This window comes from Chiloscyllium plagiosum, unplaced genomic scaffold (assembly GCF_037043375.1).
Source record: "Chiloscyllium plagiosum isolate Xiang-an unplaced genomic scaffold, Cpla_swu_hap1 HiC_scaffold_4, whole genome shotgun sequence".
In the NCBI taxonomy this organism is placed as follows: domain Eukaryota; kingdom Metazoa; phylum Chordata; class Chondrichthyes; order Orectolobiformes; family Hemiscylliidae; genus Chiloscyllium; species Chiloscyllium plagiosum.
The window spans coordinates 113,201,664-113,219,282 of record NW_028270142.1 but is presented as its reverse complement, the minus strand read 5'-3'; the positions used below and the strand labels follow the sequence as shown (position 1 = coordinate 113,219,282).

The window sequence follows — 17,619 nt, the reverse complement described above, 5'->3', positions numbered from 1 at the left end:
TTATGTCTCATGTATTATAGTATACTGGAGGATAGTGGCAGTGTAGACAAGAGATTGGCATTACTGCATGACCTACAAGTCATTTATTTAATTGATGATTTTCAATTAACCTGGTCAGTTTCACAATCAGTTTGGCATAGCTTCCGAATAAAATATTTCCCTGTGAAAAATTGTTATCGTGTTTACACAAAAGAGAATTTAGCTAGTGACACATGCCAGAAAGTATATGTTTATAAGAAGCTCCTTGACAATTAATCTCACTTCCAATTTCAACATGTTGCAGTACCTGCTTTTGACTCTATTCTTCAGTAAGTATTGGCCAGAACTCAAAATTGTTTGCTTCTTCTTGTTAGCTTAGACTACATTAGATGAAAAATGTCAATCTTCATGTATCCTTTATTTTATTAACCAAACACTAATTTTTCTCTTTGTTTCTTTCCTATTTTCCATTTTCCTTGTCATGTAGTAGGTCCAGTTGCTGCAAGCCCATTAACGGGCCGTGTTGTTGCTGGACAGGAAGCCAAACCACACAGCTGGCCATGGCAGGTAAGGAAACCCACTGGCTGCAGACTATCAGACATGGAAACGCTGTTCCATCTTTGAAGTTTGACCGTTAAAGTCTACAAGATTTCACTTCCCTGTATTACAGTTAGATTAGGTTCGGGATATAGGTGGATTAAGAATGTGGGCACATATTTGGTAAATGGAATATAATCTGAGAAAGTGGAAACTTGATCACTTCGGCAAGAAGAATAGAAAGCAGCATATGTATCAAATCTGTGATACAAAGGGATCTGGTGCACAAATCACAAACAGTAAGGATGCAATAACAGCAAGTGATTGAGAGTCTTGTGGAATATTGGTTTTTATTGCTAGGGGACTGGAGCATAAAGATAGGGAACTACTGTTGCAGCTGTATAAGGACATAAAGAGACCACATCTGGAATACAGTATATTGTTCTATTATTTAAGGAAGAATAAGCTGCATTAGTGAAGAGAAGATTCACTCATCTGATTACCGTTTTTCCTTATGATGAAAGGAAGAGCTGCTTAGACATTGAAGTTTAGAAGAATGTGAAGTAATTTTATTGAAACATGAAGATTCTGACAGGACTTGACAACATGAATTCTGGGAGGATGTTTATCCTGTTGGGGTGTCTAGAAAGACGGAGTACAATTTTAAAATAAGGGGTATCCCATTTAATAAGGAGATGAGGATTTATTTCTTCCAGAAAATCAATTGGACTTTAGAATTCTCATCCCCAGAGAATGGAGCAGGCTGGATGATTAAATATATTCAAAGTGGAGTTAAATAGATTTTTAGCTAACAAGGGAGTCAAGAGTTAGTTTTTTTTAAATAATGCCAATATAAATTTCTTGTGCACGAGAGGAAAATTAGAAGTGAAATGTCTAGCTTTGAGATGAGTGTCTCTTTAAAGTAGAGTGGAAAACACTTTAGTATTTTAAAGGCATTATCCACTGATAAATGAAGAAACGACTATAGGATTGAAGATAAGATTTAGACCAAAATCTAAGAAACAAGAAACCCAAATACCAGTGGTCAACGATCCGTGTATTGAATTGGGAAAGCCAGAGGGAAGAGTAGAACTAGGAATAGACAAAATAGCTCAAGCAATAACAAACAGGAATTGCTGGAAAAACCATCAGGTCTGGCAGCATCTGTGGAGAAAAAAAAGCAGAATTATAACACTTACAGAAGTGAATTCAAAAATGATACATCTTCAATGTAATCTTGATAAAGTTCAAATATCAAAATTCTCTATGAAGTACCATGAAACAACTTCGAACAGGAAAATAAACTGTTGATGAATCAGAAGAATTGGTTGAGGGCAGAATTAAAAACTAAGATTGCAAAACTACTGGAGATTCATTGTGAAGAATAATGAAAGGCTTAAATTCTGATGCAACCTGAAGATCAAGAATGAGAAGTAGCACAGTGTTGAAGGAAAGAACTTAAACTTTAGAAGACTTTAAAAACAGCTAAAGAAACCAAAAACTCATAGTGCAGATTTACTGATTTGGGGTGAATCAAACAATGAAACAACAAAACCTATTATGGAAAAAAAGATTATTAAGGAAGATAATTTGAAGCTGATTGTCAATCAATTTCCATTGCAAACTTGGAGGACTGTTGGAAAGGCCTGTGAAGAAGAGTCAGGAAACCCCACACCTATATGGCTTTGAAGCAAGTGGTTTATGTATTGCATGAAAAGCTAAAAATGTTGGATATGAAAATAACAATCCAAAATGATAAAGCTAGGATAATCAGAATGGGTGTGTAGGCTCGGATGAAGTTGTGTGTCATTAATAGCTCAGTGCAGTTGTGATCCACGATATTGGAAGCCCACAAACAGTATTTGCTTTGTGCAACTGACAAAGATCAGAGCTCAGGAAAATAAAAAATAAATAAACAGCAGCAGTATTGGCTTACTGAAGCTTATTGTTTGTGAAGATGTGGAGCAATGTCTTTGGAAACTTGAAATGGTCCATAAAAGATTTACAAGAATGTTGCAAGGTTTGGAGGGTTTGAGCGATAGGAAGAGACTGAATAGGCTGGGGCTGTTTTCCCCTGGAGAGTCAGATGCTGAGGAGTAACTGTTTTAAAAAATTCTCAAGGTCAGGTTCGTAGGAGAGTAGTCTGACACAGAACAAACGACCAAGAGGCGAGTCTGCTAGAATATGGGCATTTTATTCCCCGCAGCGTCGCCACAACCAACGGGTCTGGCTTATACTCACTCTACATGTTACCGGAACTGGGAGCCGTCAGTTCTCGTAGAGCGGTTGCCAACAACCCACGCTCGGCGGTTAAACGTAACCCCGGAGCAGACTCACCGAACTGGAGACTTTTCCAGCTGATATACTCTTTTCCAGATATAAACATTCATGTGAACAGCAGAGCAAGGCTAAAAAACACATTCCATTCTGGTTACATACAGATAAGAAGATTCACACGGGGAGGTGTGTAATAAGATTCACACGGGACTAAGCAACACCTCCATTCCGGTTAGATTCACACATGTATTGGGACATAATTTTTAACCGTTTCACCACATTCCACTGCTTGGCCCAATACATGTGTTACATTATGATTCACACATGTATTGGGACATAATTTTACACCACATTCCACTGCTTGGCCCAATACATGTGTTACATTATGCTTAATTCAGTTCAATTCGTTTCAGTTAATTTCAGTTCAGTCAATTCAGTGTAGTTCAATTCAGCTCAGTTCAGGTCTGTTCAGTTCAATTCAATTGTGTTCAATTCAGTTCCGTCCATTTCAATTCAATTTAGCTCAGTTCCATTTTGTTCCGTTCAATTTGATTCACTTCAGTTCCACTCAGTTCAGTTCAGTTCAATCCCATTCAATTCTGTTAACTCCGCTTCAGCTTTTTGGACATGCCCACATCCTCCAATGTACCCCAGGCAAGGGGTTCTTCGGCAGGACTGGGATCCTCTCTCAAACAAACTGCCACGTACATGCCCACATCCATGCCATCCCGGGACGGTCGGGACCTCCACAGTTTGTTCTTCTGGTTTCTTAGTCTTTTTCCAAAACATTGTTCTGTATCAAAATCTCTCCTCAATTGCGATTGATCCTGCCGACTACGCCAAATGTTTTAAAAAATTCTCAAGGTCAGGTTCGTAGGAGAGTAGTCTGACACAGAACAAACGACCAAGAGGCGAGTCTGCTAGAATATGGGCATTTTATTCCCCGCAGCGTCGCCACAACCAACGGGTCTGGCTTATACTCACTCTACATGTTACCGGAACTGGGAGCCGTCAGTTCTCGTAGAGCGGTTGCCAACAACCCACGCTCGGCGGTTAAACGTAACCCCGGAGCAGACTCACCGAACTGGAGACTTTTCCAGCTGATATACTCTTTTCCAGATATAAACATTCATGTGAACAGCAGAGCAAGGCTAAAAAACACATTCCATTCTGGTTACATACAGATAAGAAGATTCACACGGGGAGGTGTGTAATAAGATTCACACGGGACTAAGCAACACCTCCATTCCGGTTAGATTCACACATGTATTGGGACATAATTTTTAACCGTTTCACCACAGTAACCTTATAGAGGTTTATAAAATCACAAGTGGCATGAATAGGGTAAATAGACAAGAACGTTTCCCCAGGGTGGGGAATCCAAAACTGGAGGGCATGGGTTTAAGGTGAGAGGGGAAAGATTTAAAAGGGATCTAAGGGGCAATGTTTTCACACAGTGGGTGGTGCATGAATGGAATGAGCTGCCAGAGGAAGTGGTGGAGGCAGATCAATTACAACATTTAAAAGTGCAATGCATGACCACTTGACAAAGGAGCAAGACTTCAAAAGCTATTGCTTCTCAATAAACCTGTTGGACTATAACTTGGTTTTGTGTGATTTTTAACTTTAAGCATTTAAAAGGCATCAGAATGGGTATATAAATAGGAAGGGTTTAGAGGGATATGAGCCAAAGTCTGGCAAATGGGACTAGCTTAATTTAGGATATCTGGTAGGCAAATTAGATGGAACGGTCTGTTTCCGTGCTATGTATCTCTATGACTCTATGAGTAAGTGTTGGAGTGCAGTTTCACAAATCGAGATTCCTAGGAGCATTAAATGATTACAATTGGAACTTCTTGTGAACTTTTAATAATAGTTGGTGACTCACAGTGTTTGTTAATTGATGTGTTCTGCAGGGTGTTCTCCAGTTTGTCTTCTACCACGTTAATATTAAAATGCCAGACTATAAGATATGTCTCTCTACACATCATCAAAATCCTTTTTCTTAATAATCTTTGCTTGTTTGTTTAAGTTTTACTTTATAATAAAACTGTTACTTATTGTTGACTGAAGATACCTGAATGATTTGTTTCTAATACCAAACTTGATACAGTCTGAGACCTATGATAATTGGCAATATCATTACCCTGATTAAATATAAAATTTAATGTTACCAGTGGAACTAGAAAAGAAACAGTGCACTCCTCTAACCTTAGTGATAACAATTAATTTACTCTGGTGGCCAATACCATTGCATTGGAATGCCATTTCCACAGTTCACATCAGCAGTCATCGTAGGTCTTCAGCATCAACTTACAGAGTTACATTTCTGGTGCTTACCGAGAATCCACATATCTCTGTCTCCACATAAAATTCTCACAGAATCTTTTTTAACCATTGTGTAGGCAAGATGTTATCAGGTTTTGAAGCTTCTGAGTAATTTTAACACCTAGAAAGAAATAACATGGCATGTGATTTTGGTTTTAGGCCTCTCTGCAGTTTGCTTATGAATCTGACCCTGATTTCTTTCAACATTTGTGTGGTGGAACGCTCATTTCTGGAAATTGGGTCATGACTGCTGCGCATTGTATTGTTACGTAAGTATATTGTTTCAAGATATGTAACAAGTCGTTTGAACAATCATTTTTACACTGAAGACATTCCCATATACACATTAGAATTATAATTTATGAAATCTATTAGAGATACATAGGAATTGCTGAACAAAATTGCTATCGATAGTGCCTTCTATTATCATAGTAGTTACATAATTTACTGATAAAGAAATTGTTGACTAATTACAGCAATCACTTAATCTATAAAGACCAAAAATGACACAAAGCAAAGCCGGTGTTGGAAAACTATGGAAAGCATTGGTCTAGCGTCAAATTTATTCAATGCTCACTGTGCTCATTATTTTATGCTTCAAATTACTCATTATTTCCATTATAAAACAGCTTTTTTCTGAAATAAATCTAATTTACATTTGAACCAATATTACCAGTCTGATACTGTGACCACATGTTTATTGAAAACTTTCGAATGGGATTTATTTAAACACAATATGTAATATTCTAGACATATTGATGGAATTGGTCATATTTTACAATGCCTTGTATATTTATTATGACATATGTTATAAGATATACTTATTATGAGGTAATTTACTTGCTTTTCATCAAGGTTTTTGGTTACACCATCCAAATTCAGGTTATTTGTTTTGTTTCCATGGCTTCTCAGTATTTTAAAGGTGCTTGCCATGTGTTTGTGTATGTAATAACAGTCCCCCTGCAATAAGCCACTTTTCCAGTATTGGAAGTATTCCCTCGATAGTATTCTTTTGATACCCACCAGGCATCTATTTTGCTTGAAAAATGAACCTGGACTCAAAACATTGGGTTGGATTTAAGGTAGTGTCTAAGAGGCAAGCAGAAGATTTCATTTCAAAGAAGTGAGTTTCCCCTGCATTCTTTTGCAAATAAGTGTGGGTTTGACTTCCTTTTGTCGTACAAGACTTTAAACTAAGACTACGTCTGCCCCCTCAGATGGGTGTAATAAATTTTATAACATTATTTCAAAGAAAAGGGTGAGAGGGGAAAGATATAAAAGAGTACTAAGGGGTAACGTTTTCACGCAGAGGCTGGTACGTGTATGGAATGAGTTGCCAGTGGAAGTGGTAGAGGCTAGTACAGTTGCAACATTTAAAAGGCATCTGGATGGTTATATGAATAGGAAGGGTTTGGAGGGATATGGGCCAGGTGCTGGCAGGTGGGACTAGATTGGGTTGGAATATCTGGTCAGCATGGACGAGTTGGACCAAAGGGTCTGTTTCCATGCTGTACATCTCTATGATGACTCTAAAAACAAGGTAATTCTCCCTAGTGTGATTTGCAATGTTTTCCCCCAACCAACTTCACTAAACAGGGTATCTGGTCTTTGTTTTACTGCTGGTTGTGGCAGATTGCTATATACATTATTTTGCTGCATTTCCTACATGACTAAAGTAACTAGACTTCAAAAATCCTCAATTGACTGTAAAGTGCTTTTGGATGACCTTGTGAAAGGTCAATAATTGCAAGTTTTTTCTTTATTTTTCTTTCAGCATACCAGGAAGATTTGCTGTTATTCTTGGAGAGCACAATCTGGAGCAGAAAGGCAATGAATATTTGAGACATGTTCAATTGATCATCACTCATCCTTATTGGAATCCAAATTCTCTTGAAAATGGGTAATTCAGATCGACATTTTAAACTTTACTAGTTCATCCACATTGAACTATTCTTAATCCAACGACTCCTAAACAACTTCTTTTAAAACCTATTTCTCTCGTGCAATTATGGTAACTGTAAATTATTTATTACACGCTCTTTCTAAAATTCTTCAAATAATCCATTGTGCTGGCTCTTCCTCCTTCTGCATCCCTTTGAGTTGAACTGAAAATCCATCAAGTTGCTCTTTCCCAAGGTATTAAAAATGTAGATATCCTCTTCCCATCCTACAAACCATTCATAGCTATTGCTTAAGAGATTCACTCAGTCTAGGCTTATCAACATTGTGTCAGTTGTGGCTCAGTGCGCAGCATTCTTGCCTCAGATCCAGATGACTAAGCATGCAATCCAGACTGGCGCTTCAGTGTAATAATGCCTTGTGAATGAGATAGCCACCTGTCTGTCCTCAGCTTAATTTAAAGTATCCAGGGCACATATTGAAGAACTTCAAACGATGATCTGATTATTTATTTAATTCATGTTTGTAGAAGCTTGGTGTGCACAATTTAGTTTCTGCTTTTTATACAATGTTTATAATTTATTCTTTGTAAGAACAAACAAGATACAGGGCATTTGAACTCCTTAATTTTACAGTATATCATATTATTTATAGGATAGAATCAGGCTACCAGGCCATTAGCAATTATGCACTGTATGAGCTTCCTCTCACCCTTTCTCACCTATCAATAAGGCTATCTATTCCTTTCTCCCTCATGTAATATCTTCCATATATAATATCATATTATTGAATGTATCAATGCAACCCCATATACTGACTCCTTATGACAGTGACTTCCATGTTTTCTTGGCAACGTTTTTTGCTGAATTACCTATCAGATATATTTGTATGTGTAGCCCATAGTTCTGGCATGCACCAAGATTGAAAACATATTTTCTAATTCCAGTTTATCAAGTTTTTTTATTACTTTAAGACCTTTATCAAGTTACTCCTCAATTTTTCTCTTCTCTTTCTTTTCTGAACATAGCATCCTGAGAGGAGGTAGCAAGTTTTAAGAGAGCATAGAGAAGGGCAAGTGGTTTCATTCTGTTCACAGCGCCGAGAGAGGAGGCAGCAAGTTTAAAAAGAGTGTGGGGAATAGCTCTATTCTGATCACAGTGCTGAGAGTCAAAGCAATAGGTTTAAAAAGGGCACACAAAGTGGGAAGTGACTTCATTCTGAACATAGCACCAAGGGAGGAGGTAGCAATAGAAAGGCCATAATGATAAAGGATTCCATAGTCAAAGGATCGGGCAGGTGAGTTTTGCAGCTTTACCTATAATTCCAAGATGGTGCCTTGCCTCTCTATTGCTAGTGCCTAGTGTCAATGTGCAGCATGTAAAGCATCCTTCCAGGGGCAGGGAATTAGCCAGAAGTTGTGGTCTACTTTGGTACCAACAACCTAGGTAGGAAGAAGGATAAGGTCCTTAAAGCAGAATGCAGGGAGGTAGGAAGGAATTGAAAAAGCAGGATCTCAACAGCAGTAAACTTTTGATTACTCCCAGTGCGACATGTTATTGAATGTAGGGACAGAAAGATCAGTAGATTGAATAAATGGCTGGAGAACTGATATAGGAGGGAAGGCATCAGATTTGAGAAATTTCTGATAAACCATTCTGGAGCATACGGGACCTGTACAAGCCGGATGGGTTCCACCTTAACAGGACTGGGGCTGAAACCCCAAAGCTGTGGGACTGGGTTTAACCTAGCTAGTCGGGGGTGGGAACTAGAGACGAAGGGAGTTAGGCTAGTAACAGGAAGTAAAAAGGCTATGAGAGAAATTAGAGAGCAGGAGAAACAAAGCCAAACACTGAGCATGCCTCAAGTCTGGAATTCTGTCAAAATGACAAAGTTAAGGGCACTCTACCTGAGTGCACACAACATTTACAATAAGGTAGATGATTGAAAGGCACAAATACAGGCAAGTAGTTCTGGCATAATTGTCATTACGGAAGCATGGCTGCATGATGACCAGGAACTGAATATTTAAGAATATTCTAAACTCAGGAAGGACAGACAAAAAGGAAAAATAGTTGTGGTTGCATTGATGTTCTGAGATGGGTTTAGTGTATTAGTAAGGAAGAATCTCAGACTGGAAGAACATTGTGTGGAGTCTATTTGGCTGGAACTAAGAAACAGCAAGGGTCTGGCGATGGAGGAGTCCAAAGACCTGCATATCCTTGGTGGAGTGGGAGGGGGAGTTGAAGTGTTGAGCCACAGGGTGGTTGGGTTGGTTGGTCCGGGTGTCCCAGAGGTGTTCTCTGAAACGCTCCGCAAGTAGCCGGCCTGTCTCCCCAATATAGAGGAGGCCACATCGGGTGCAGAGGATGCAATAGATGATGTGTGTGGAGGTGCAGGTGAATCTGTGGTGGATATGGAAGTTTTCTTTAGGGCCTTGGAGGGAGGTGAGGGGGGAGGTGTGGGCGCAAGTCTTGCACCTCCTGTGGTTGCAGGGGAAGGTGCCGGGAGTGGAGGTTGGGTTGGTGAGGGGTGTGGATCTGACGAGGGAGTCACGGAGGGAGTGGTCTTTACGGAATGCTGATAGGGGAGGGGAGGGAAATATATCCTTGGTGGTGGGGTCCGTTTGGAGGTGGCGTAAATGACGGCGGATGATGCGCTGTACATGGAGATTGGTGGGGTGGTAGGTGAGGACCAGTGGGGTTCTGTCCTGGTGGCGGTTGGAGGGGCAGGGCTCAAGGGCGGAGGAGCGGGAAGTGGAAGAGATGCGGTGGAGGGCATCGTCGACCACGTCGGGGGGGAAATTGCGGTCCTTGAAGAAGGAGGCCATCTGGGTTGTACGTTTTTGGAACTGGTCCTCCTGGGAGCAGATGCGGCGGAGTCGAAGGAATTGGGAGAATGGGATGGCGTTTTTACAGGGGGCAACCCAGATGGCCTCCTTCTTCAAGGACCGCAATTTCCCCCCCGACGTGGTCGACGATGCCCTCCACCGCATCTCTTCCACTTCCCGCTCCCCCGCCCTTGAGCCCCGCCCCTCCAACCGCCACCAGGACAGAACCCCACTGGTCCTCACCTACCACCCCACCAATCTCCATGTACAGCGCATCATCCGCCGTCATTTCCGCCACCTCCAAACGGACCCCACTACCAAGGATATATTTCCCTCCCCTCCCCTATCAGCATTCCGTAAAGACCACTCCCTCCGTGACTCCCTTGTCAGATCCACACCCCCCACCAACCCAACCTCCACTCCCGGCACCTTCCCCTGCAACCGCAGGAGGTGCAAGACTTGCGCCCACACCTCCCCCCTCACCTCCCTCCAAGGCCCTAAAGGAAACTTCCATTTCCGCCACAGATTCACCTGCACCTCCACACACATCATCTACTGCATCCTCTGCACCCGATGTGGCCTCCTGTATATTGGGGAGACAGGCCGGCTACTTGCGGAGGGTTTCAGAGAACACCTCTGGGACATCCGGACCAACCAACCCAACCACCCTGTGGCTCAACACTTCAACTCCCCCTCCCACTCCACCAAAGATATGCAGGTCTTTGGACTCCTCCATCGCCAGACCACAACAACACGACGGTTGGAGGAAGAGCGCCTCATCTTCCGCCTAGGAACCCTCCAACCACAAGGGATGAACTCGGATTTCACCAGTTTCCTCATTTCCCCTCCTCCCACCTTGTCTCAGTCAAATCCATCGAATTCAGCACCGCCTTTCTAACCTGCAATCTTCTTCCTGACCTCTCCGCCCCCACCCCAGTCTGACCTATCACCCTCACCTTGACCTCTTTCCACCTATCACATTTCCGACGCCCCTCCCCCAAGTCCCTCCTCCCTACCTTTTATCTTAGCCTGCTGGACAAACTTTCCTCATTCCTGAAGAAGGGCTTATGCCCGAAACGTTGATTCTCCTGTTCCCTGGATGCTGCCTGACCTGCTGCGCTTTTCCAGCAACACATTTTCAGCTCTGATCTCCAGCATCTGCAGTCCTCACTTTCTCCTACAATTATACATAGACCAGTGCAATTTCACACTGTGGCAGTCAACAGTTATCAGATTTGTTTGGTTTAGAATCATAGTTTGTCATAGTATAATTTGAATTCTTCACTTCCAGGCTGCAAATCCATATCTCATTCAATTCTGAATCCTTGCCCAATGGACTGGTATGGGCAGAATTAGAAGCAAGCCTGATTTTGTGCTTCAGTTGCATATAATGAACTATTTCACGACATGTACCAGCCATGGCTCTGTGGTAGAACTCTCCCTTTAAATTAGAAGATTGTGAGGTCAATCCCACTCTAAATTTGAGTGAGTAATCAACACATTATTGCAGCATTAGAGGAGTGTGAAATTATCAGTAGGTGGTGTAATTTGGATTAAATGTTATGCTGAGACTCTGTATTCCGTCTCTGGTGGATATAAAAAATCCTATTGAATGCAATGCAGCAGGTTTTCACCTATTGTTCTGTACAATATTTTTCCCTCAACCAATATCAGTAAAACATACCATCAGGCTATTTAATGCATTGTATTTATGGAATTTTGCTGTGTGAATGATTGCTGCTATATTTCTCTCAAAACAATAGTGACTAAAGGTCAAATTTCTGTTTCCTCCTAGGGTCAGGAATCAGCAAAATGTGTTTTTTTTAGTTTAAATTTCCTACATTAAAAAGGCTCACAATATTTCCAATGCAGGAAGAGTTTTGAGTTAGGTTTGGATTGTGACTCCAATTGCATGTACTCTGACATGCAGATCAATATTGGTAGTCACGGGGAAGTCAGGCAGGATTTAAAGGAATTCTGTAAATCTACATTGTTTGAGAGTTAGAGGGCCTTGGGGAAGCCTCCTGAGAAGTTGGGAATACTGTATTTTGAAAGATGTGTGTTAAATGTGTTAATTTCAAATGTCATTTTCAGATGCTGAATTATAGGTAAGGTGCATTTTGACTGCACTGATTGAACTTAGTACTGCACCTGTAGGAAAATAAATGAGCAGAAGTAGACAATTTGGCCCATCAAGTATTTTCCTCCAATCATGGTTGACCTGAATATCCTCAACTCTACTTTCCTCCCTTATCCCCATAAACTTTGAATCCATTACTGGATTTAAAGAGGCTGTCTAAGCCAGAAATACACAGCAAACTTTGCTTTAACCAGCACTCATGATTAACTGGTAAAAATTATATACCTGAAATACAGAAAGTTTACTGTCTTATCATGTAGTGGATTCACTCGAGCCCAATTGCCTATACCTGATAAACGCCTCCTTCTTTTTCTTGACCAGAGCCTCAATTTCTCTAGTCATCCAATATTCCCTACACCTACCAGCTCTGCCCTTCAGTCTAGCAGGAACATATTGTCTCTGACCTCTCATTATCTCATTCTTCAAGGCCTCCCACTTCCCAAATATCTCTTTACCTGCGAATAGCTGCCCCCCCTACATCAACTTTTAAAAGTTCCTGTCTAATACTGTTAAAACTAAACAAATATTTCACGTCAGTATTTACTGCAGAGAAGGACATGGAAGTTAGAGATCTTGGAGAAATAAATAATGATCTTGAAAAATGACCATATTACAAAAGAGTAGGTGCTGGGTATCTTAAAATGCACAAAGGTAGATAAACCACTGGGAGACAATCAAGTTTTTTCCCAGAACTTTGTGGGAAGCTAGGGAAAAGATTGTTGGGCCCCTTGCTGCGATATTTGTATCATCAATAGCCATGGGTGAGGTGCAGGAAGACTTGAGGTTGGCTATTATTAGTGGTACTATTATTTAAGAAAGGCTGTAAGGAAAAGCCAGGGAACTATAGACTGGTCAGCCTTAATTCAGTAGTGGAAAAGTTGTGGAGGAGATTGTGAAGGACAGGATTTATATGCATTTGGAAAAGTAAGCACTGATTAGGGATAGTCAGCATGACATTGTGCATGGGAAATGTGTCTCACTAATTTTGGAGACGGGATGGACTTTTGAAGTTGGACAACAGACCAACTTATGTTTTCAGAGCTTCAAACTATAAATCCAGCCCTAAAACTCAAAGGGATTTTACTGGCTTCAAAGGACGTTGAGACATCTTGAGGTCATGAAAGGTATTGGACAACTATAAGCTCCATTTTATTGCACCTAATCAATATTAAACTTTTTAACAGAGTGAACTAAAATGATCAACCATGAGAATGTTGACTGATTTTGTTTCCTTCATAGCTCAAGGGTGCCGGGGTACATTGGAGCTACTTATGAGGTCAGCTAACTCAGAAAAACAACTGGGATATTTTACCAATCTGATCTTTGCATTCACTTTTTACTCTGACTTTTAGAAATGACATTGCCCTACTGCGATTGAAACAACCTGCATATGCTACTCCTGATGTAGCAGTAGCACTCCTACCACCCTTTGATCAGGTCCTACCCAATGGATATCCTTGTTACATCACCGGATGGGGATTAACTCAACGTAAGTTCACAACAGGGAATGTAAATATAACACAATAGTTAATAGATCAAATAAATCATTTAAGGTTCATTTCTTTATATGGATAACCACAAGAATGTGAAATGCTACATAGAATGTTAGTACTAGAAAGCAATAGTGCATTTAAGAAGAGGTGGAAGGCAATAGATGAACATGGGATTCAGGGCAAGGAGAGGTAATTAAATTGAAATGAAGTTACTGTGTAAACTCCAGCATGGAGTAGTTGAACTGAATGGCTTGTTTTGGTATTTTAGATATTAAGCAGTCCCATTAAAAAGTTCAATTTGGACTTTGGCTACTGTCCATTGTCAAATTTCCTTAGAAAGTCTGAAATTATTAATAGTTCGAATACAGACTATGGAAAGGATTTGTATAGTGAAGGTGGATAGCCTGGGGTTTATTTGGGCAAAATAATGTGAAAACTGCAGTTGAATTGATATTGTGCCCTGTTCGACAGAGCTTGGTTCTAACTACTGACCACTGTGGTGATTGTAAGAAGGTCAGCCAGGTGGACCTCATTGAATGTGAGATCCTGGATTGGGGCTGATAATCTGGTCCCATTAGGGACACCTGGCTGGCAGATATAAACAGGACTCTGAGGTTTTGCTCACTCTAAGTGCTGTCTCTGTGGAGGTTGGATCAGTGTCAAGGACTCTCCACATGTAAGTAAAGGGTTACTTGATAACAGGATACTGGTCTCTTTGGAGCTATTTCAATTACCATAACTTGAACTTGCCTGAAAGTGACGGCCACAATGTTTCCAGCAATATGATATATTGGCTCCATAAACCCACCTCAATGAAGATGTGGAGTGTACAGGCTGACAAAGAACATCTGTTTCAGATTGGCTCAGGGATAGAGTGAGAGAGGGCACACAATGTGACAAGGTCCTAAAGGAGGACTTTCAGTGAAAGAGGCTGTCCTGTACTGACACTAACTGAGAATATCAGTGTTTTCCTGTCATTGTAGCTGTTCTGTCGTGGCTTTTGTATTCCTATTATTCCCATCGGCTGCCGATAGCAATCCCGAACAGGGTATTGATGACCAGCACTGTCCTTCTCCTTATGTTGTTCAATAAGGTGAAGTGGCACAGCAGTTAAGCTCTTTTGGTGAAGTCTTCCAAATAATCATTTTCGATGGAATGATGTTGAAGTTTTGATAAAGTTTTCCTGCTATTCTCTTGCTATGTTTCAGAAGTTCTCTTCGAACCTCCAGAGGCAACTGAGCAGTTAAAAGTGATGTAGATGTGATGTAGTGCTCAGAATATTTTTGCAACAACATATTTACTCCCAATCAAAGTCATTGTTAGGAGAGAGAGTTTTCTCAATTGCCAGCCACCAAAATTCCATACAGTTTCCTTAGTAAGTGCTGGAAGGCAATTGTATTGAGCAATCAGTCCTTAACAATCCTCCTTGCAGCTTGTTCAAGCATATTTAACCTTTAGCTTCTTAATGGATTTGGCGGCTTCCATTAAGTGTAAGATAAATGTTGTTTTGGCTTAAGACTCCACATTGTCCACCATGCAGGTGCTTTGACATGATATAACAACCAGAGAAAATCTCACTCCTTAAAATTAAATTTGCAGCATGGATATTTAACCATTAGGTGTCACTATATCCTTCATTATGATTTCAAACTTCCCTGAGACATTTTAGGGCAGATATTGATTCAGGTGTACCTGTAAGCTTATGCCATTCTACGACATAGTGGAATAAAGTAACGTGGTAATCATGACATAAATAACTTAACTCATTAAATGCATAACCTTGTTACTGGACTGGAAAACTGATAGTATAGGTCTGGTAGGATGATCTGAGCCACTAAGAATAAGATCAAATTACATCTATACCCTTTTTCAGCTTTCGGTGTTCCATCTTCCACTCTGCAGCAAGCTCTGCTCCAAGTGGTGGACTATAAGACATGCTCATCTCCGTCCTGGTGGTCAAGTGCAATCACTGAAAATATGGTCTGTGCTGGGGGTGACGGTGTGACTGCAGGATGTCAGGTATTAACTTCTACTAATATATATTGTCATCATGATGCAGACCCTACCCTTATACCACATGAATAGTTGTAACGTAGTGAGCCCTTGAGTCAATGATATGTTACTAGTGGAAGGAATAAACTAAATGATTTAATCTCATCACTTCTTTTGCATTTTCTTGTTGACAGGGAGATTCTGGTGGCCCTCTGAACTGTCTGGATGATACTGGAATGTGGGTTGTCCATGGTATTGTAAGCTTTGGACCAGTCTCCTGTGTTATGGAGAGGTACCCTACAGTTTTTACTCGAGTATCAGCATATATGGACTGGATAATGCAGGTAGGACTCCTGAGTCATATCTCTAAGATCACTGCCCTGAAAGTTAATTCTTTATCTCTTGCTACAGACCAACTGAGATTTTCCATCATTTCCTGTATTTAGTTTTAAATTTTCAGCACCTGCATATTTAGCTTTATTACTATATCCTCCTGCCATGGTCTACACTCTCCCAAACTTTGAAACTGAATTCCAATACTCATTCACGAACAGAACTCCAGATATTCAATGAAAGCTAACTTCACCAAGCCAAATATGCATGTGGATTTCCCTGTATAGTATTCCTGTATTTTGTCCATAATCAACCTTCATAATTAAGCCAAAAGAGTGAGCGTCACCGGCCAATTCAACCATCAGTGGGACCACCTCACAGTCCTCTCTTGTACCCTGATAAAACCAGGGTTCACCTCGAACCTTCCTGCCTCGATCACATTAATTTCTATCTATTAACTCAATGCTTGCTACCTACATCATCTGTTGGTCCACAAGCACCTGGAATTTAAAATATTAATCCTTGTGTTCAAATCCCTCCACAACTTCTCTCACTTTTCTCTGCAACTTCATTCAATCATAAAACCTTTGAAGAATTCTGCATTTGACTAATTTTGATATGTGTGTATTATTTTCTCCATCATACCATTGGTGGCCATGTCTACAACAGTGTGAGTCTTAGGTTATGGAATTCTCTGCCTAAACATCATAGTCTCTTTACCTCCTTCCTCTATTAAGAAATTCCTCAACACCTACCTCTTTGGCTCAGCTTTTGGCCATCCGTCCTGCTGTCTTCTTGTTTGGTTCAATGTCAGTTTTTGTCTGACTGCATTCATTTCAAACACCTCAGTATCTCTAAATGTAATTAAATTAACACAACAGGTTGTTGGTTATTTCTTAATTTACAGCTGAGTCAGTCATGTCTTCTTTTAACTTTGGAACGTGAGAGAATCAAGTTATCCTAATAAATCATTGTACGTTTGTTTCCTTTCCTTCAGACCATGCAGCAATATGGTGGAGAGTTTAGATGATTCCGAAGTATCATCAATGGAATGAAGTCAAGCAGAAATATTCACAAGCTGTGTTTTAACAAAACCCTGTCAATAAAAATGGGTCTGATTTAACCTGCACTTGTTGAATTTTTTCCTTTGCCACCAGGTGATTAGCTTTTGTGATAATAAACAGAAACAAAAACTCTAGCATTTCCAGTTCTAAATTCCAACTTCCCAGTATGGCTGTGGGGAGAAGATAGTTCCCTACAGGCACTCTGACCTCTGTCAGAATCAAGCAGACATGTGCCACTGTGGTAAGCTATACTTGCCTATACTGACACCAACTGCAAAAGCCAGGGAAGACCAAACAATTGTATTTTAGCTCCTTTTATGGCCTCCCTGTCATACTGGGCAATATCTTAAACATTGGGGAGGGAAGTGGGAGGGAGTATGGGAGTGGCAATGGGTGTCTCACTACTGGCTGCTAGCAAGGTCCCGAGTTCTATAATGGGCAGAATAACTTTCTAATGTACTGTTATAATGAGGGGATCACAGTATTAAACTTGATTTTGACAAAGGTAGCGGCAAAGTGCGGAATTCTCAGTTAAATCAACTTTAAAGAATTGGAGAAAACCTCTCAAGTTGAAAATATAACCCATTATTTTGTCCTAAAAATTGGTTTTTCAAGATTTTAATTTAATTCATTTTTGGATTTTAGCAAAGTTGGTACTCATTGCTCAACCCTAACTGCCTTGCATTCATCTTAAATGTTTGCAGCACCACAGTTCAGTCAACAGTATTGGCACAAAACTGGAGTCATAAC

The 17,619-nt window shown here is 40.5% G+C and overlaps 1 protein-coding gene across 1 annotated transcript; it reads left to right on the top strand.

The window, feature by feature from the left end:
- Window positions 1–237: 237 nt before the first annotated feature.
- On the top strand, window positions 238–16,932 carry LOC122548777 (chymotrypsin-like elastase family member 2A). Its single transcript, XM_087986607.1, has 8 exons — window positions 238–308; window positions 467–546; window positions 5,281–5,390; window positions 6,896–7,021; window positions 13,340–13,476; window positions 15,354–15,499; window positions 15,667–15,816; window positions 16,803–16,932. The coding sequence occupies exons 1-8, from the start codon at window positions 275–277 to the stop codon at window positions 16,833–16,835; spliced, it is 816 nt and encodes a 271-aa protein (XP_087842733.1). The 5' UTR covers window positions 238–274; the 3' UTR covers window positions 16,836–16,932.
- The last annotated feature ends 687 nt before the right edge of the window (window positions 16,933–17,619 follow it).